The sequence below is a fragment of the Nerophis lumbriciformis genome, linkage group LG15 (genome assembly GCF_033978685.3).
Source record: "Nerophis lumbriciformis linkage group LG15, RoL_Nlum_v2.1, whole genome shotgun sequence".
Taxonomy (NCBI): Eukaryota; Metazoa; Chordata; class Actinopteri; order Syngnathiformes; family Syngnathidae; genus Nerophis; species Nerophis lumbriciformis.
In genome coordinates this window covers 10,771,512-10,793,627 of record NC_084562.2, presented here as the reverse complement: position 1 = coordinate 10,793,627, position 22,116 = coordinate 10,771,512, and the positions used below count along the sequence as shown (strand labels likewise).

General features: G+C 40.2%; 1 protein-coding gene across 3 annotated transcripts in view; it reads left to right on the top strand.

The window, feature by feature from the left end:
* The window catches only part of LOC133615948 (uncharacterized), a 50,622-nt gene that overhangs the window by 25,620 nt on the left and 2,886 nt on the right, over window positions 1-22,116 (top strand). For 2 of the 3 annotated variants that reach the window (XM_072914781.1, XM_072914780.1), the window contains exons 5-14: window positions 1,345-1,483; window positions 3,762-3,912; window positions 5,769-5,901; window positions 8,933-9,085; window positions 13,943-13,980; window positions 14,088-14,117; window positions 14,489-14,655; window positions 16,769-17,403; window positions 17,486-17,585; window positions 18,005-18,992. In XM_072914781.1, coding sequence (XP_072770882.1) covers window positions 1,345-1,483; window positions 3,762-3,912; window positions 5,769-5,901; window positions 8,933-9,085; window positions 13,943-13,980; window positions 14,088-14,117; window positions 14,489-14,655; window positions 16,769-17,403; window positions 17,486-17,585; window positions 18,005-18,992 — 2,534 coding nt within the window. The remainder of the gene's footprint in view (window positions 1-1,344; window positions 1,484-3,761; window positions 3,913-5,768; window positions 5,902-8,932; window positions 9,086-13,942; window positions 13,981-14,087; window positions 14,118-14,488; window positions 14,656-16,768; window positions 17,404-17,485; window positions 17,586-18,004; window positions 18,993-22,116) is intronic. The other variant, XM_061974856.2, reaches the window with a different exon arrangement.

Here is a 22,116-nt window from a genome sequence, read left to right as displayed (position 1 = left end):
GTGTTGTCCCGATACCAATATTTTGGTACCGGTACCAAAATGTATTTCGATACTTTTCTAAATAAAGGGGACCACAAAAAATTGCATTATTGGCTTTATTTGAACAAAAAATCTTAGGGTACATTAAACATATTTTTGTAATTGCAAGTTTGTCCTTAAATAAAATAGTGAACATACAAGACAACTTGTCTTTTAGTTGTAAGTAAACAAACAAAGGCTCCTAATTTAGTTTGCTAACATATTGTGTCATTTTCCATTCTATTATTTTGTCAAAATTATTAAGGACAAGCGGTAGAAAATGAATTATTAATCTTCTTGTTCATTTACTGTTAATATCTGCTTATTTTCTGTTTTAACATGTTCTGTCTACACTTCTGTTAAAATGTAATAATCACTTATTCTTCTGTTGTTTGGATGCTTTACATTAGTTTTCGATGGATATTCAAAGTCCTCATGTGTCCAGGGACAGAGTTTATAAACATTAATATCCTTTTTTTTTTTAAACGAAACATTTTTTTGTGACGCCAAAAAATATTGATGTAATCATAGTAGTATCGACTAGATACGCTTCTGTACTTGGTATCATTACAGTGGATGTTAGGTGTAGATCCACCAATGGCGTTTGTTTACATTGTGACGCCGGTGAGCTACGGTGTGTAGTGAAGCATGTTTAGCTATTCCTCGTCCTGCAGGGATGATACTTGTAAGAAACTTACTTTATTTGTGGCCACGGAGGCGAGGATTAGTGATTTAGAAGTAGCTAAAACACTGCAGACTGGGGCTGGACTTTAGCCGCTAGCTAGCTAGCCATGTCTTAAAGCACCTCTTCCTGAGGGCGTTTCAGTGTTATAGCTTCACCTTTATTGTTAGTTTTTAAACCAAAATGCGTCCGTTCTCCCTTTTCTGTCTACACACTGTGTCTGCTTGTAAGTACTCTGTGATAGTGCGCTGCCGAACATGCTCGTCTGCTCGTAAAACCAACAATGTCACACAACGTGGCGACGACGGATGTGCGGGGGCATGGGGGGCTGGTACTTTTTAGAGGCAGTATAGTACTGAATATTATTCATTAGTATCGGGGTACTATACTAATACCGGTATATCGTACAAACCCTACTCTAAACCCCAAAAAAGTAATTATAGAGTATTGTACTTAAGTAATGCACTTATACGACATTATGTCTTGTCAAAGCATTTTCCTGCTGGAAAATTTTTTTGTACTTCAGTAAATGTCTATTCCACTGATGGTTCACACTGCCATACTTAAAGTGAACATCTCAACTCAGCCATTCCTGCTTTACTTGTAGTATGTGTGAGAATGACAAAACTGTGTTATGGGAACAGGGCCCACGCCAACTGCCCTCACCACATCCCCCTGTCCGTGAGAGACCTGGATGGAGACAAGGTGCGATGCCGCTTCGCTATGGAAGAGCAAGGGGAGTGTGTCAACTGTTCTTGGCACTCTTTTATAGAACTGCAACAGGTAAGTGTGACGTGAATCTTTCATACATACAAGATTCATGTACCATATTTTCCGGACTATAAGGCGCACTTAAAATCCTTTTTTTCCCCTTCAAAACTCGACAGTGCGCCTTACAACCCGGTGCGCCTAATGTACGGAATAATTCTGGTTTTGCTTACCGACCTCGAAGCTATTTTATTTGGTGCATGGTGTAATGATAAGTGTGACCAGTAGATGGCAGTCACACATAAGAGATAAGTTTAGACTTCACTATGATGGCAATATGACTCAAGCAAACAACACCAATATTTTATATGTTACATTGAAAATATAGAACATTACACACGGCGCTCAAAAATCTATCAAAATGTTTTAGTACGACTTTGGTAAGTTATGAAGCCGCACCGCTTGATGGATTGTACTGTGCTTCAACATAGTAGTATTATTATGGTGTGTGTATAAGGTAAGACATATTATCTGGCCTTTTGTTTCGCAATATTATGCAAAAGCAACTTTTCTTACCTTCTGGTACCTGCTGATCTGTATTTGGGATCTGCGTAAATCCTGAAAAATTGCCCGCGTCCGCACCGACGCCGTAGTTGATAAGCTTCTTCTTTTTCTCTATCTTCTCGTTATGGGACATTCATCCTCCGCTGTTGCCATTTCTAATATAAAGTAGTGTAAAGTTCTCACTTATATCTGTCAGTAAAGTCACCATGAAAGTGCTAAAACATACCGGTGTAGTGAGTTCATATTATTCACCCAAGGAACTTTAAATATTAGAGAGTTCCGGTCGGACGGTTTTTCACGAGACACATTTCCGGCCTTGTTGTTGTTTCCGGATGAGGAGATGCTGCTCCGTTCTTGATTTAAGTAAAGTCTGAATGTCATTAAAACAGTCAACATTTTGACCGAAGAACCACCATTACATGTTATGTAGACCACAAGGAAGTGTTTTACATTTAGAAAAAAAAAATAATAATTTGACCCCTATAACCTCTTAAGGTCCAAGCTGTTTGTTTACATGCTTTTTTATTTCTGTTTGCTATTTGGGCTTATAGACTTAGACTTAGACTAAGACCTTCTTTTTATTGTCATTAAAATTTTAACTTTACAGCACAGATAAGAACGAAATTTCGTTACATAAGCTCATGGTAGTGCAGGATAAAAAAGCAATAAGGTGCATATATAAATAATAAATATATATAAATAATATATAAATATATACATATATAAAATAAATAAATATATATAAATAAATAAATAAAATTACTGTACAGATAAATATATTGTACTTTTTCACAAGTGTCCACGTTTAGGGATGTATGTTATAATGTCTTTTTTATTCCAGCGAGTTAATCCATTTTGGGAAAGTTGAGGGGATAATTTAATTATGATGCGTTCAAGAGTCTTACGGCCTTATTATTATTATTATTATTATTATTATATATTATTGGACCCTATTTAGAATAAAAACTAAGAATCATCCTGTTATATGATATACTTAGTCCATAAGTACACAAACGTGTACTTCATGTTTAGTTACATGCTAATTCTTATTTTTACACTTTTTTTTTCCAAATTCCATTGTATGTTATACTCTTCTGACACCACCAGATGGCAATATAAGCGTCCACATAAGCGGCCATAAGACTCCAATTCAGTAGTGTACACAATTTTGAAAATAAGGGCTAAAAGGTGCTGTCCATGCATGTGGCCACTAAGCCTCAAGAGGTTTTAATGCACCCTATAATCCGGTGCGCCTTATATATGAAAAATATATTCATCGTCAGTGCGCCTTATTATCTGGTGCGCCCTACGGTCCGGAAAATACGGTATATACAGTAGTACTAATACCACATACCACATACCATCTGAAGCATTCTTGTTCTAATGACATACTTGAGGACATGATAGTAAAACAGTACCGTTATTAGGGCTTTGCAAACAATGCAAGAATTAGTTCCACCAAACTTTTAGAATGGCGGCGTGCGCGTCAATTAATGACATTTTGATGAGAATCTAGATAAAGGTGCAAACTTTATATACTGTATATCTATAGTATATATTACACTGTATTGCAGTGATGCACTGATTTTCAAGTATAATAGGCTAAAGTACTCTATAGTGGATTTTACTCTTTTTGACATTACAACATATATACAGCACATACTGTATATCTCATCTTTCAGGAAATGTTTAAAAGAGAAAGTTAAAATGTGATCTCTATCTCAGTCAACTACCTTTTTTGTTTTGTTTTTCCTAACTGACAAATTGTCCTCCTCCCCTTTATTTCCAGGATGCATGTACATTGACGTTCACTGGAAATGCACCAGCTGGGCATTATTCCATCTACCTGATGGCAGAGGACCACATTCCTACCCCCAAAATATGCCAAACCGGCACTAGCCAACCCCTCAGCTCCGTCCCTGTGCACCTGTCCCTCACTGGTGAGGCTGCTCTTTGGGAAGGACATTAACAGATGTGTAACACAGACAAAATATGAATATAACTGTGGAGTTGAAACTTAAAACCTGATTTACATTTTAGCCTAGTTAATAATTTTGCTGTGATATAAAATACTTTATATATTTATATATAAAGTATATATATAAAGTAAATATATAAATATATAAAGTATATATATGTATATATATATAAATATATATATATTTATACAGTATCTGGAGGAACTTGTCCACCCAATCAAAAACCTTGGTAGAGAACCAGAACAAGATTGTGCGTAAGGAAATATGGTCCCACATCAGTGACCCCTGACTTTACACATGAGCGATCGTAAAATTTTTGGTTGATTGAACATGTTTTTTTAATATATATTTCTTATATTCCACATGCAATTTTTCCACAAATATACATGTCTTTAAATATACATTAATATTGTTTTACAAATTGCACTGACAAGGACCCTGCAGGTTTTACATTAAAAAATGAATAAATAATTGTACTATATTATTATAGTAATCTTAGCATTTAATACAGCAAGCCATTAGCCCAGGGGTCCCCAAACTACGGCCCGCGGGCCGGATCCGGCCCCTCAGCATCCAAAATCCGGCCCACAGGAAGTCCCAAGTTATTATTATTATTTTTTTTTTTTTTTAATCTTTCCTTTCTAATCCATTTTCTACCGCTTGTTACTCTTGGTGTCTTCTAGTAGCTCAGGCAAATCATATTGTCTAAAAATGAATTTTCTCATCGATAACGTGACAATGTTAAATGTTGATGAACATCAATGTTAATTGATGTTAAATGACAAAACGGATTATAAAGACAATGTGTATATATATATATATATATATATATATATATATATATATATATATATATATATATATATATACATACAGCCTGGCCCCCGGCCAAATTTTTTTTAACCCAATGCGGCCCCCGAGTCAAAAAGTTTGGGGACCCCTGCATCAGCCCTTTAGTTGCAAGCTGGCTATTTAGTGTATTATTTAAATATCTCAGTAATGCACAACAAGATGCCTTTAAAGTCTGTTTTTTTTTTTTTTCAAATACAATTTTATACAAGATATGTAAGTAGGGGTCCCCGCTCCTGGAATTTCTTGAAGACCCATGCATTAGTTAGAATGATAGAACGCGTAACTCGAAACACTCATATTTCATATCAGCTCCACCCATCGAAATTCATTTAAATCAATGTAATCCATGCTTGGCCGTACCAAAATACCACAATTTTAACATGTCACATGCCTTTTTAAAAGACAAACAAAAACAAACTTTAACATAATAAATATTGTTTGTAAAACGTTACGATAAAATGTACTACGAACCTCTACAGCAGTTTTATGAAATTATGTAATAATATTGGTCAGCATTTACCTTGGAGAGCAGACGTTTGTGTCTCCTATTAGCTGCTTCTTTGTCGTGTAACAATAGGAACTAGGAAATCGTTGTTTGTGTTGCACCCGGACATATTTGAGTGACGGACCTGAGAGGTCCGATTTGACAACAGGCAACATGTATGTTGGTGTACCAAAGGTGATGCTCGACCGTCTAGTTTGTTGAGTCAGGATTAGACAGAACCAACTGAAGCACGTCCAACACTGCCTCTGCAACTTCTCAATATTTTCATGGATAAATGTTCTTCATTTGGCCGTTTGTGGCTGCACGCTGGGGACGCCGGCTGCAGCTTTTGTGATGCGTACTCAAATTATGTTTGCCCCTTAAAGCGCAACCAAAAACCAAATAAACACAGTTTGTGTCTCGAATGACTCGTACATGGAGGTACTCGCAAGTTGATGTTTGTCTCCATGTTCATCTCCAGTGGAGGCGGCGTCGAGCAGCTGCACAGATGAAGCTGTGGCGACAGGGAAGACCCCCAAAGAGCACTACACCTTTCCTGTCCTGCCATTCGAAGAGGTGAAATTTGGTGCTGACTTCATGTCAAAAAAAGAAAGGTGCGTCCTTTATAACATATTTTTTAATACTTTTGAATAGAGATTGATATTTTTTTAATTTTGGCCAATTAATGCGCAGTAAATGTTTTCTGCTACAGACTAAAAAAAAATATTTAAAAAGTTAATCTTTGTTGGAAGTTGATCTATATTGCTGGTTTTATCAGTTTTTTGTTTTCTTTATTGTTAATAAAGATGCAATGTAATGCTGAGGTGTACTTATAACAGTAGACAAATTATACTATTTATAGTTGTGGAAAATAATTGAGAAGCACTTCATTAGCAGCACAAATGTATCACACATTTTGGTTCACGCCCCCCCGCCAATGGATTAGTCCAGCTAATCTCAAACTGTGGTACGAGAACCACTCGTGGTACGCAGGCTCCATCTAGTGGTACGCCAAAAAAACACTTAATTAAATATTCAAACACGGTATTACTGTTCAAACTGTGTGTAGTGTTACAGTGGCCAAAAATATTAACTATATTTGTGAAACAAAACCTCTACCTTGTTTTTCAGGTATATTTATGCCTACTACGCTACTGTATTTTAATGTTGGTCATTATGGTGACACTTGGAGAGCCAAGTGTTTTCTGATGTGGTTCTTGGTCCATTGTTCTGGCCTCGTATATAACTTATTTACTTTCTGAGTTTAGTAGGAATGGAATTTATGGCTGTTGGTTGTGTTGCCTGGGCTTGAGGAGCAGTTACTTTTTAAGAGCCTTTTGAAAAGCCCACTTATTATATCATTTTTTTTTACAAACAAATAGCTGTTATAAGGCTAGATGAAGCAATTCCTGAAGGAATTGCGTGTGAATGCTCCAATCCTGAAGTTGAACTTGTAGCTGCCATTATGATGTGCAGTGATGTTTTCAAATTACCGTAAGACTTGAACAATACAAAGTATTTCAATGGTTGGAATCTGCGGTTTTGCATGATATATTAGTTACTATGGTCATCTACGTCACAGCAGCTCCGACGAGGCACCAAGCAGTGTGGAAGCGTTTCCACAGAGTGTTTACCCTTTGCGTTCATATTTTGCAGTATTTGTTGCATTTTGTTGCGTTTCGCTTGATTGTAAAATATGTCGATCGAGAGGGGGTGTGACGTTCATATGTTGTCAATATTCAGTGTTTTATCGTTCTTAGGTAATATTGTAAATCCCACATTCTTTATTTTCATGTACATTTTGGGTGTCTCTTTCAGTAAAAAAATAAATAAAATTCCATTCCGTTTTTAAGGCGGTCTGTCATAACGTTTTTAGCATTCAATCAGACATTATTGTGCGATTTTGTATCAGTGTTCCTAAAAATAGATATACCGGCCCCCAGACACGTTTTTTTGCTCTGAATTTGGCCCCCGAGTCAAAATAATTGCCCAGGCCTAACCTACGATCTTCCACACAAACTCAAGATTCAACGGACGTCACATCTTTACAGAAAAGTGCTGGGCAATTATATACTTGCAACGTTATGGAGAATTGTTAATAGCACAAAGCAAGTTTAATAATGGACAAACCGACCTCAAACCCATGAAACTAGAGCCTTGGTTAAGAGCCAGCAGTTCAGCATATGACCAAACATTTTTTTAAATTTCGGAATCGACGCCGTCACACCTAAAAAGGGAACCAAACTGTAACATAATATATTCCACTTTGAAGCAAATTCAGGTCTGCCATCCTTGCATGCTCTTCAAAAGTCACACAGAGAATTCTCCTGTCGTCAGAATGCCTTGAGGTGACAATGTTCTCAAATGTCAAATGCCTCACCCATGCAAGTATGCACAAAATGACAGTGGAATGGAAAAAAAGCGATATTCGTGGCATGTAGACAACCTGTTGACTGTCGGAGATGACGCACATGAAAAGTCTCATTGGCTGGCTGCTCGTTGATGTCGGTGTGAGCGAACGTGAAACATTTCACACAGACACTCTGTTGGGTCCTTTGAACTAATCCGGGGGTCAACAACCCGCGGCTTTAGAGCTGCATGCGACTCTTTATCGCCGCCCAAGTGGCTCCCTGGACCTCTTTCAGAGATGTGTGAAAATGGAAAAAAATTAAGAAAAAAAAAATGTTTTGGTTTTAATATATTTTCTGTCGGAGAACAAACATGACACAAACCTTCCTAATTGTTAGAAATCCCACTGTTTATGCTATACATGCTTCACTGATGAGAGTATTTGGCAAGCACCGTTTTGTCCTACTAATTTCATCGATCCTTGAACTCACCGTACTTTGTTTACATGTACAACTTTCTCCGATGCTACCACAGAAAGACATGTTTTATGCCACTCCTTCTTTGACTCATTTTGTCCACCAAATGTTTTATGCTGTGCGGGAATGCACAAAGGAGAGCTATTCAGGCATATTTGGTCAATCCATGACTGCAAGCTAATCAATGCTAACATGCTATTTAGGCTAGCTGTATGCACATATTGCATCATTATGCCTCGTTTGTAGGTATATTTGAGCTCATTTAATTTCCTTTACTTATGTCCTCTGTGAATTTTATTTATATGTGCATGCCTCATGACACATTATCTGTATGAACAAAATCTTGGCTGCATTTCTCATATTTTTTTGTTTGCCATGTTGTTCCAGACCACAGCAAACATTACCCAGCTTGCAAATATTGTAATAAATCCATTAGAAGAAGACACCCTGCCGTTTCCTTAAACTTGGACACACACACATCTTTACCTTTGGCCATTCTGAGCCAGTAATTTCCAGGAGTTATCTCATCCTGTGGGAAGCCCCCATTTTACTAATGATTTCCAATGTTGCAAAAATGTGTAGAATAAAATTTAAAATACAACATATCTGTCAACGAAGATTTACGTCAGCCTTTGATAGTAGGCTAATATAGACACTTACATCATGTGTTGCCTTCATTATAACACTTATATAAGGATTTTAATTTTTTGAGGCTCCAGACAGATTTTTGTATTGTACTTTTGGTCCTATATGGCTCTTTTAACATTTTGGGTTGCCGACCCCTGAACTAATCAATCGGCATGCGACACGACTTTTGCAGCGTTTCTGAGATCGCTGTTGTTGGCCAACCTGGGCTCTTCAAGTACGACTTCGCTTCAGCTGGCGCCGAGTCGCACGTATCCATGTCGTGGGTTCGTTCTGAGAACGAGCTGACCCATGTTCTGCCGGTCTGCTTTGTCGCCAACACCATGAGGTACGTAACGCAACTGACAATTAGTAACAGGATTCACACACGCACACACACACACACACCAGCAGAGGAAGTAAGAAGATAAAGTACAATTATTCCCTACCCAAGCCATCTCTTCCGTGTCCTAATAAATACATTAGATGCCATTATTAATAATTTCCCTTTAGATATAATTAATATCCAATACATCCACTATGTCTATGGATGTTGTCATTCATCCAGGTCATTGTAATGCTGGAACCATCCTTGCCCAGGCCCACCCTCCTGGTGTTGGAATATGAATATTTGGGGTTTTGGCACCAGCCGCTAGACCAGATCTGACCAATCTAAGTCTATGAGCATGAACCGATGAAGCCTACTCGGATGAGAGGCGAAACGTCTTCTCATATAAATCAAACAGTCCGGTTGCGATCGATTGAATGCCCAGAGAATACATACAGTATGTTCTACAACTGCTGAAATATTAACACGAAGCACATTTTTATCGACAATAATTATTTTTTATTGAGAAAACGATGCAAACTATATATGCAGTAGTACCTCAATTTTTGATCCTAATTGGTTCTGTGACCGAGCTCTTAAAAGGGAACTGCACTTTTTTATTCAATTTTGCCTATCGTTCATCATCTCTATTTAAGACAAGAACACAGATGTTTTTTTTATACAAACCCCGTTTCCATATGAGTTGGGAAATTGTGTTAGATGTAAATATAAACGGAATACAATGATTTGCAAATCCTTTTCAACCCATATTCAATTGAATGCACTACAAGGACAAGATATTTGATGTTCAAACTCATACACTTTATTTTTTTTTGCAAATAATAATTAACTTAGAATTTCATGGCTGCAACATGTGCCAAAGTAGTTGGGAAAGGGCATGTTCACCACTGTGTTACATCACCTTTTCTTTTAACAAAACTCAATAAACGATTAGGAACTGAGGAAACTAATTGTTGAAGCTTTGAAAGTAGAATTATTTCCCATTCTTGTTTTATGTAGAGCTTCAGTCGTTCAACAGTCCGGGGTCTCCGCTGTCGTATTTTACGCTTCATAATAAGCCACACATTTTCGATGGGAGACAGGTCTGGACTGCAGGTGGGCCAGGAAAGTACCCGCACTCTTTTTTTACGAAGCCACGCTGTTGTAACGCGTGCTGAATGGGGCTTGGCATTGTCTTGCTGAAATAAGCAGGGGCGTCAATGAAAAAGACGGCGCTTAGATGGCAGCATATGTTGTTCCAAAACCTGTATGTACCTTTCAGCATTAATGGTGCCTTCACAGATGTGTAAGTTACCCATGCCTTGGGCACTAATGCACCCCCATACCATCACAGATGCTGGCTTTTGAACTTTGCGTCGATTACAGTCTGGATGGTTCTTTTCCTCTTTGGTCCGGATGACACGATGTCGAATATTTCCAAAAACAATTTGAAATGTGGACTCGTCAGACCACAGAACACTTTTCCACTTTGCATGAGTCTACCTTAGATGATCTCGGGCCAAGAGAAGCCGGCGGCGTGTCTGGATGTTGTTGATAAATAGCTTTCGCTTTGCATAGTAGAGCTTTAACTTGCACTTACAGATGTAGCGACGAACTGTATTTAGTGACAGTGGTTTTCTGAAGTGTTCTTGCGCCCATGTGGTGATATCCTTTAGAGATTGATGTCGGTTTTTGATACAGTGCCGTCTGAGGGATCGAAGGTCACGGTCATTCAATGTTGGTTTCCAGCCATGCCGCTTACGTGGAGTGATTTCTCCAAATTCTCTGAACCTTTTGATGATATTATGGACCGTAGATGTTGAAATCCCTAAATATCTTGCAATTGCACTTTGAGAAACATTGTTCTTAAACTGTTTGACTATTTGCTCACGCAGTTGTGGACAAAGGGGTGTCCCTCGCCCCATCCTTTCTTGTGAAAGACTGAGCATTTTTTGGGAAGCTGTTTTCATACCCAATCATGGCACCCACCTGTTCCCAATTAGCCTGCACACCTGTGGGATGTTCCAAATAAGTGTTTGATGAGCATTCCTCAACTTTATCAGTATTTATTGCCACCTTTCCCAACTTCTTTGTCACGTGTTGCTGTCATCAAATTCTAAAGTTAATGATTATTTGCAAAAAAAAAATGTTTATCAGTTTGAACATCAAATATGTTGTCTTTGTAGCATATTCAACTGAATATGGGTTGAAAATGATTTGAAAATCATTGTATTCCGTTTATATTTACATCTAACACAATTTCCCAACTCATATGGAAACGGGGTTTGTACATTCTTAGTCGTAAATGGGAATGGTAATACTCTATTGTGCCCATAAAGCCCTTTGATATAACATCCTAAAACCGCCAACAATATTTCATTTATATCTTGCGACCTGAATATTAACACGGTATTAGCGAATACAGGAAATGTTAGAAAAGGCCTCATCAAATGAAATTAGTCAAACAGTGAAAAATGTTAGGTATGAACAACACTAACCATATAACAGATTTATGCTTCTGCAGTGGCGTGTTATTGTGTGTTTTAGCTACACTTAGTGGTCATAGCCACCACATAAATTAAGGGCATGACGCAGGAAGTCGAATGATGCGGACACGTTTGTTACTAAATACTTTCTAATACTCTTCGGACTTGGAGATTTTGTATCTGTAAGCACTATAATTACTTGATCCTTGTTTGTATTGAAAAATGTTGTGTTTAAGACTGCAAAATTTTCAATTAAAGATTACTTATTGCATTCAACAGCTAGTGTGCTTAGCTGTGGTGTAGCTGCTCGCTCCTAGTAGCCTATAGCCTACAGCCTACCATGTTTACTTATTGGTAAATGACGTGACTTCAATACAAGGAAAAAAACAACCTTGTGTGCGTAGTGGAGGACCTCCATTTAGATGTTAACTGACTGTCCAGCTTTGTACAAGTAAGCACGCTTGTATCGGAGATTTTAGATGCAAGCTGATATCATCAGGTACCGGTACTTGTTTTTTTGTTGATTTTTTTTACATTTTCAAGATGATAAAAAAGACGCGGGTAATGGGAGTCAATGTTGTAGTCGTCAAAGCCCTCTAAAACAACTTTGAAACCCTTCAGCAACGTTTTATATACACACTACAAGTCTATATATAATGTAGTAATAGACACGTTTTAAAACAATATGTAATATGTTCAATATTTACCGTATATTGATCATTTTAATCAATATGTTTCCATGGCAGCGCACGTCTGACTTCTGGCAACAACATGTGTGTTACTACTTCCGGAATCAAACACGCGTGTGTTTTCTAATCATGGCAGACTTGGTAACAGACAAGGAAGACAACTACTTTTGGACAAATGAGTATTTACAAACTTATACCTTTGAAGCTAAATACACTGCTGCTTATAGAAGTGAGCAGACGGAAGCCGGGAGAGGGGTATGAAAGCGATTTTGACGCTATAAATATGGAAGTTGGAGACAAACCATTTCGACATAAATGGAGTGCTTACCCAAAATCAACGGGAAACGTCCCCGGCCAGCTGGTCCATCGAGTGAGTCACTTTAACGCTGCATACGCTGTGTACAAACAAAATATGAAACTTTACAGATACTTTAATATGATTGTTCATGGTTTTTAATCAGTACAAATTGGTATCGTACCGCAATGTTGTGCATTACAAACTGAAACGTGTTTTGTGTTGTTGTGGAAGCTAGCTTATCTCTTGCCGTAGTTAGCTTTTACGGCTAATATCGTAGCACGCCGATGTGTTGTTACGACAGTGTGCGCAGTTGTGCACTGCACTCTAAAAGCCGTATATGTTATTGTCACATATGCATGTACAGTAGATGGCAGTATTGTCCTGTTTAAGAGTGTCACAACATTGCTGTTTACGGCAGACGAACTGCTTTACGGTAGACGAAAACATGACTGCTGTAGTTGTGTGTTGTTGCCGCGCTGGGAGGACGTTAATGAAACTGCCTAACAATAAACCCACATAAGAAACCAAGAACTCGCCCTCGATCATTCTACAGTTATAACGTGATTGGGCAGGCACACTGTTTATATTGTGGGAAAGCGGACGTGAAAACAGGCTGTCGACACGTCACTCAGGTCCGCCTGAATTTCGGGAGATTTTCGGGAGAAAATTTGTCCCGGGAGGTTTTCGGGAGAGGCGCTGAATTTCGGGAGTCTCCCGGAAAATCCGGGAGGGTTGGCAAGTATGTGTACGGCTCTACTTTGTGGACGCCGTCTGCTCCACGCGCTGTAAGTCTTTGCTGTCGTCCAGCATTCTGTTTTTGTTTACTTTTCAGCCAGTTCAGTTTTAGTTTCGTTTTGCATAGCCATCCCTAAGCTTCAATGCCTTTTTGTTTATTTTTGGTTTAAGCATTAGATACCTTTTTTACCTGCACACTGCCTCCCGCTGTCGTCTGCATATTGTGATTATGACAAACCATGTTCCCGACATCTACAAAGCAATTAGCTACCTGCTGCCACCTACTGATATGGAAGAGTATTACACGGTTACACTGCCGAGCTCTTGACAGCACAGACAATAATTACTGGTGTGCAAAAAATGTTTTTAACCCAATTAGGTGAAATTACATAATCTCCCACGGTTGAAAAACACTGCGTTAGAAAGCGAGAAAAAAACAAAAACTTTTGTCTTTCATAACTATAGGCAAAATTCCAAAAAAATGACAGTTCCCCTTTAAGCTACACCATGAAAATAGATATTTGCAGTAGATAAATCTGAATAGTTATTGAAGGAAAGAAAAAGGATGTACGCACATTTAAGGACACAGGTAGAAAAACAGTCACCAGCTTCCCTCCTAATTGCACATATATGTTGCGAAATGTCTCATTTACACTTCTTGTCTTTCCAGTTTGCAGTCAGAGCCCAGATGCGTGTGGCTGTACCAAAGTAAGACTCCTTCCAAATATCAAAAGAATGCCATATATGCTTTACAAACAAATACAAGGAAAAAACCCACAGTCAACTATGAATTATTTCTCTCTCAATAATTGCAGGAGAAACAAAGACACTGCCGACAGGAACAGGTTTTTAAAAAGTTTTTTGGTGTTTTTTGGTGCTCAGTGGCCTTGTGGTTAGAGTGTCCGCCCTGATATTGGTCGGTTGTGAGTTCAAACCCCGGCCGAGTCATATCAAAGACTATAAAAATGGGACCCATTACCTCCCTGCTTGGCACTCAGCATCAAGGGTTGGAATTGGGGGTTAAATCATCAAAAATGATTCCCGGGCGTGGCCACCGCTGCTGCTCACTGCTCCCCTCACCTCCCAGGGGTTGGATAGGGTGATGGGACAAATTAGTGTGTGTGACTATCAGTGGTTTAATTTCAACTTTAACTTTAGTCAGTGTTACTATTTTTGCGCGAGTGAGCCTGAGAATGTGGTGTTTTCTCTCCCGCAGAGCTGAGGTGTAATAAGACGGAGATGACACTGGTCCTTCCTCTTGCCTCACTGAGCAACATCAACCTGGCGGAGCTGCAGCTGAACAGTGCATCTTGTCCTGTCAGCTACAATGACACTCACCTCACCGCGCGCATCTCCTTGAACGGCTGCGGCACCAAAACTGTGGTAAATCCTGCATTTCTTCCACCTTGAAGTTATTTCTTTACACCAGTGTTTCCGAATATTTCTTGCTCCCAAGGCACATATTTCTCACTAGGGTTGCAAAGGGGTGGAAAGTTTCCTGCTCCTTAACTTAGAGACTTAGACTTCCTTTTTATTGTCATTCAAATTTGAACTTTACAGCACAGATAAGAACGAAATTTCGTTACATAAGCTCATGGTAGTGCAGGATAAAAAAGCAATAAGGTGCATATATAAATAATAAATATATATAAACAATATATATATATATATATATATATATATAAAATAAATACATATATATAAATAAATTAATAGATTACTGTACAGATAAATATATTGCACTTTTTCACATGCGTCCACGTTTATGGATGTATGTTGTATTGTCTTTTTTATTCCTGCGAGTTAATCCATTTTGGGAGGAGTTGAGGGGATAATTTTATTTAATTATGATGCGTTCAAGAGTCTTACGGCCTGAGGGAAGAAGCTGTTACAGAACCTGGAGGTTCTGCTTCGGAGGCTGCGGAACCTCTTTCTAGAGTCCAGCAGTGAAAACAGTCCTTGGTGGGGGTGGGAGGAGTCTTTGCAGATTTTCTGAGCCCTGGTCAGGCAGCGGCTTTTTGCGATCTCCTGGATAGGAGGAAGAGGAGTCCTGATGATCTTTTCTGCCGTCCTCACCACTCTCTGGAGAGACTTCCAGTCTGAGGCATTGCAGGTTACCAGTCCAGACAGAGATGCTGTTGGTCAGCAGGCTCTCCATAGTGCCTCTGTAGAATGTGGTGAGAATGGGGGGAGGGAGCGCAGGTTTCTCACAGAAATGAGGCAAAACTTCATCCAGACCCAGCTAGCTAGTTTTTGGTTTGTTTTGACATACAATCATAAAATATTCAGTACAAAATGCTCTTCCATTAGTACAACCATTTCTGTAGACTAGAAGTGTTATCTTCGTAGCCATGGCTGTTTGGTGGCATCAGCATGCTTACTCTGTAAGTAAGGATGTGGTAAGACTAATGTGGGGTCAATCTGCCATAGTGGCAGCTGGCCTTATATCCATCCATCCATCCATCTTCTTCCGCTTATCCGAGGTCGGGTCGCGGGGGCAGCAGCCTAAGCAGGGAAGCCCAGACGTTCCTCTCCCCAGTCACTTCGTCCAGCTCTTCCCGGGGGATCCCGAGGCATTCCCAGGCCAGCCGGGAGACATAGTCTTCCCAACGTGTCCTGGGTCTTCCCCGTGGCCTCCTACCGGTTGGACGTGCCCTAAACACCTCCCGAGGGAGGCGTTCGGGTGGCATCCTGACCAGATGCCCGAACCACCTCATCTGGCTGCTCTCGATGTGGAGGAGCAGTGGCTTTACTTTGAGATCCCCCCGGATGACAGAGCTTCTCACCCTATCTCTAAGGGAGAGCCCCGCCACCCGGCGGAGGAAACTCATTTCGGCCGCCTGTACCCGTGATCTTGTCCTTTCGGTCATAACCCAAAGCTCATGACCATAGGTGAGGATGGGAACGCAGATCGACCGGTAAATTGAGAGCTTTGCCTTCCGGCTCAGCTCCTTCTTCACCACAACGGATCGATACAGCGTCCGCATTACTGAAGACGCCGCACCGATCCGCCTGTCGATCTCACGATCCACTTTTCCCTCACTCGTGAACAAGACTCCTAGGTACTTGAACTCCTCCACTTGGGGCAGGGTCTCCTCCCCAACCCGGAGATGGCATTCCACCCTTTTCCGGGCGAGAACCATGGACTCGGACTTGGAGGTGCTGATTCTCATCCCAGTCGCTTCACACTCGGCTGCGAAACGGTCCAGTGAGAGCTGAAGATCCTGGCCAGATGAAGCCATCAGGACCACATCATCTGCAAAAAGCAGAGACCTAATCCTGCAGCCACCAAACCGGATCCCCTCAACGCCTTGACTGCGCCTAGAAATTCTGTCCATAAAAGTTATGAACAGAATCGGTGACAAAGGGCAGCCTTGGCGTAGTCCAAACCCTCACTGGAAACGTGTCCGACTTACTGCCGGCAATGCTTTATAGTTACTGACTATTCTGAGGAGTTCCTAAACCAAAGTTGTTCTAACCCTCTCTTGTTTTCCAGCAAGCTGGCACCGAGCTGGTTTACACCAACACCTTGAAAAGTGTGCGTTCCTTTACCATGATCAGCCGCCACCCTTCCCTCATCCTCCCGCTGGCCTGCCGCATCCCGTCAGTCAAAGCCAGTGGTCCAGTCTTCAACGTCACCGTTCCCGTTGAGTCCTTTGATGACGTTGACATTCGGCTGGAGTTCCACTTCCCAGGAGAGGGGCCCCTGTCAAGGTTCACAGGGACAGCGCAGATCCAGTCCGTACCACTTTTGCGGTCGAAATCGGCACTAAGGTATCAAGGCGGTTCAGGCAACGGCGAAGTACGTGGTTCAGGCAACGGCGAAGTACGTGGTTCAGGCAACGACGAAGTACGTGGTTCAGGCAACGGCGAAGTACGTGGTTCAGGCAACGCCGAAGTACGTGGTTCAGGCGTCGGCGAAGTACGTGGTTCAGGCGACAGCGAAGTACGTGGTTCAGGCGACAGCGAAGTAATTGGTTCAGGCGACAGCGAAGAGGGGTCCACGATTGACAAACTGGACCTCCATTTGTTCGCCAACACGACTGTGGATCGAGTTCAAATGATCATCAAAAGCTGCCTGACGTCCGAGACAGCAGACTTTGCTGCATCCAGCGTCATTTTGCAGGAAGGGTCAGTAACACGAAATTAATTCACGTACTGTACAACTTGTGTGTATCTGTGTGAAACATTTCCTATACATGTACCTTTACAGATGTGCAGCTTCCAACACAACAGTGGAGATCATTACAGACCTGAGCAATGTTACCATCTATCGCATTGATTTGCCCACCCTGAACACACAGGGATCAACGGTCTGTATTAGCTTGACTTTTTCTTACTGATTATTTTTACAGCATACGGGGATAGAACAAGATACAATTGAGCAATATAGGTTATTGACCTAATTACGTATTTCTTCAAATCCACCTCTATTAAACCTTACCTTATTTTAAATGTAAGACATGAACACATTTTTCTTTTCTTTTTTAATACATTCTAAGTCGTAAAATATTACTTATATAGTTATTACCTATCCCTGCGGCATCAAAGGCACCCTTGTTTGTTTGTCATCCTCCACGAACCAGAAAGTAGCCTGCTGACTATAAGGGAGATAGACAGGTTTTTTTCCACAACATAGTTCTATATGGTCATAAGGTTTTGCTGAAACAACATAGCATTAAGAAGAAGTTTGTTACTCTACTGACCCGTACCGGTTTCCCCTGTCACACAGATGTACGTCCGCTGTGTTGTCCAGCTGTGTGTCACCTTCCTCCCCTCTCAGAAGTGCCCTGCAGGGTGCGGAGAGTCCCAGGTAGAGAGAGAGGTGCCCAACGCGATAACCAGGACCGTCACCGTCAATTCAGGACCTGTAAGTCTTGTGGTCACCACTCCAGTTCCCAGGGTGAACACCACCACTGCAACCACTGCTACAACTGCTTCCACTGCAACCACTGCAACCACTGCCACCACTGCAACCACTGCTTCCACTGCTACTACTGTGTCCACTGCTACCACTGTGTCCACTGCTACCCCTGCTACTACTGTGTCCACTGCTACCACTGTGTCCACTGCTACCCCTGCTACTACTGTGTCCACTGCTACCACTGTGTCCACTGCTACCACTGTGTCCACTGCTACCCCTGCTACTACTGTGTCCACTGCTTCCACTGCTTCCACTGCTACCACTGCTTCCACTGCTACCCCTGCTACTACTGTGTCCACTGCTACCACTGCTTCCACTGCTACCACTGCTACCCCTGCTACTACTGTGTCCACTGCTACCACTGCTTCCACTGCTACCACTGCTTCCACTGCTACCACTGCTACCACTGCTTCCACTGCTACCCCTGCTACTACTGTGTCCACTGCTACCCCTGCTACCACTGTGTCCACTGCCTCCACTGCTTCCACTGCTACCCCTGCTACTTCTGTGTCCACTGGTACCACTGCTACCACTGTGTCCACTGCTACCCCTGCTACCACTGTGTCCACTGCCTCCACTGCTTCCACTGCTACCCCTGCTACTACTGTGTCCACTGGTACTACTGCTACCACTGTGTCCACTGCTGCCACTGCGTCCACTGCGTCCACTGCTACCGCTGCTACCGCTGCAACCGCTGCTGCCACTGCAACCTCTGCAGCAATTGCAGCACCTGCAGCAACTTCTGCAACTACAGCAGCTGCGGCAACTGCAGCAACTACAGCAACTACAGCAAGTGGTAAGATGCATTTTCAAAAGCCCTCATTTGCAGCATTAACTATTGTTATTAATATTTATGTATTGATTTATTTCACACAACACATACATTTGTATGTATTTAAAATACCCAGAGACCAACCCAGCCTTTAATTGTTTTTTTTTAAATATTTATTTTACATTTATTAATATAAAATACCCATAGACCATCCCATCCTTCAAATGTTTTTAAAATAATATAATGCAGTTGTGTATTACAAAGCTAATGGTAGTTTATTCCAAATAGAGGGTATACAAGTATATATACAAGCATACATTGATTAGCACAGCGGATCTCGGGCTTTTTGACCTCAAGGCCCGATTTTTCCACTACTCAAATATTAACACAGAATTAATAATATTACTCTTGATTTTAATCCTTTTCAAGAATTGAATCTAAATTAAATGAAACCATGTGTTAATCACAAAGATTACTATGAAGGTTTAGGTCAGGCTGAATGCAAATATAAATACTACTCAAATATACTTCAGAAGAAGGGACTGATAAACTGATAAAAAAATTAAAACACATAAAATTAAGCAGCGCTAAAATACATACCGTATTTTTCGGAGTATAAGTCGCACCGGAGTATAAGTCGCACCTGCCGAAAATGCATAATAAAGTTGGAAAAAAACATATATAAGTCGCACTGGAGTATAAGTCGTATTTTTGGGGGAAATTTATTTGATAAAACCCAACACCAAGAATAGACATTTGAAAGGCAATTTAAAATAAATAAAGAATCGTGAACAACAGGCTGAATAAGTGTACGTTATATGAGGTATAAATAACCAACTGAGAATGTGCCTGGTATGTTAACGTAACATATTATGGTAAGAGTCATTAAATTCAAATAACTATAACATATAGAACATGCTATACGTTTACCAAACAATCTGTCACTCCTAATCGCTAAATCTGATGAAATCTTATACATCTAGTCTCTTACGTGAATGAGCTAAATAATATTATTTGATATTTTACGGTAATGTGTTAATAATTTCACACATAAGTCGCTCCTTTGTATAAGTCGCACCCCCGGCCAAACTATGAAAAAATCTGCGACTTATTGTCCGAAAAAAACGGTACATTCTATCCGAATAAATAATAATAACAATAATAAATATGTTTCCTAAATACACCGTCAATAAAATTAAAGTGCAAAGGAAAATACAGCTTCACCCCTTTAGTTATAATTTTTGCACTTAAAAAACTTCTCTGTGACTTCAGCCCCAGACTTCTGTTCGTTTGATTTGGTCGGTACTGCCACAAGTGCTGGTAAAGTGCATTACATTTAAATACTAAACTAAAATAGAAACATATACTTTCTGGCGGCCCTCTCGAGTAAAATGGGCTCCGGCCCAATGGTTAAGATACACTGGATTAGTAGACCTATCTGCGTGAAATTGGATCCGCAGCCCTCGCAAAACTCAGCTGAAATAGTTTCAGTCGTTATTTGCTGGTTTGAGCCGTTGAAATGGTTGTCCCTCCTGTTTTCGTTTCTGAGTTATTAAAGATTATTTTATAGTCAGCCTGTCCCTGCATTCTCCAAATTAAGCCAAAATAGCCTCATTCGTTTTTGCTATGTTTGTGCTGCAAACTTTTTTGGTCCAACTAATATAGTTCTTAAGTTTTATGTTTTTATGTTATCAATGTGTATTTATTTATTTATAAAAAGTCTTCAACTTTGTTAAAATCTCCCCAAACTTGTCTTATTTGTTTGTGCTTGGTTTTTGCTGGTTTGTGCTGCGAAAATGTTTGTTTGTGCCGTTACGTTTTTTAGGTTATTAACGTTTTATGTTTTTTATGGCATTAACGTGTTATTATTCATAACCAGCCCACCAGCCATGTCAAAACCACCCCAAACTTGTCCCGATCATTTGTGGTGGTTTGTGCTGCAAACCTTTTTTCTTTTTACTATTATAGTTTTTAAGTTATTAGCATTTTGTTGTTGTTATGTTATTAGCATGTTATAAATTATTATTATGTTATATTTTATATAGAACAAATTTAACCAATACATTACAGAAAGGGACCTTTTAAGCAATGTTTTTGGAGGTAGTAGGAACTCTACACAGAAAGATCCCAAGCCTGGAAATCGAACACAGGACCTCCTCGCTGTGAGGCACGAGCACTAACCTCTGCATAAACGTGCCGCCAAATATTAACATGTATTCATACTTGCCAACCTTGAGACCTCCGATTTCGGGAGGTGGGCGGGGGAGGCGTGGTCGGTGGTGGGGCGGAGGCGTGGTTAAGAGGGGAGGAGTATATTTACAGCTAGAATTCACCAAGTCAAGTATTTCATATATATATATAAGAAATACTTGACTTTCAGTGAATTCTATATATATATATATATATATATATATATATATATATATATATATATATATATATATATATATATATATATATATATATATATATATATATATAAATAAGAGAAATACTTGAATTTCAGTGTTCATTTATTTACACATATACACACACATAACACTCATCTACTCATTGTTGAGTTAAGGTTTGAATTGTCCATCCTTGTTCTATTCTCTGTCACTATTTTTCTAACCATGCTGAACACCCTCTCTGATGATGCATTCTGCTTCGTTTCCTTGTTGTGTGCGCAGTTGTGCACTGCACTCTCTAAAAGCCGTAGATGTTATTGTCACATATGCATGTACAGTAGATGGCAGTATTGCCCTGTTTAAGAGTGTCACAACATTGCTGTTTACGGCAGACGAATTGCTTTACGGTAGACGGAAAAAACGTGACTGTTGTTGTGTGTTGTTGCCGCGCTGGGAGGACGTTAATGAAACTGCCTAACAATAAACCCACATAAGAAACCAAGAACTCACCCTCGATCGTTCTACAGTTATAACGTGATTGGGCAGGCACGCTGTTTATATTGTGGGAAAGCAGACATGAAAACAGGCTGTCGACACGTCACTAAGGTCCGCCTAAATTTCGGGAGATTTTCGGGAGGAAATTTGTCCCGGGAGGTTTTCGGGAGAGGCGCAGAATTTCGGGAGTCTCCCGGAAAATCCGGGAGGGTTGGCAAGTATGCATGTATTTGGTATTTGTTTTAAAAAAATACGGAACTATA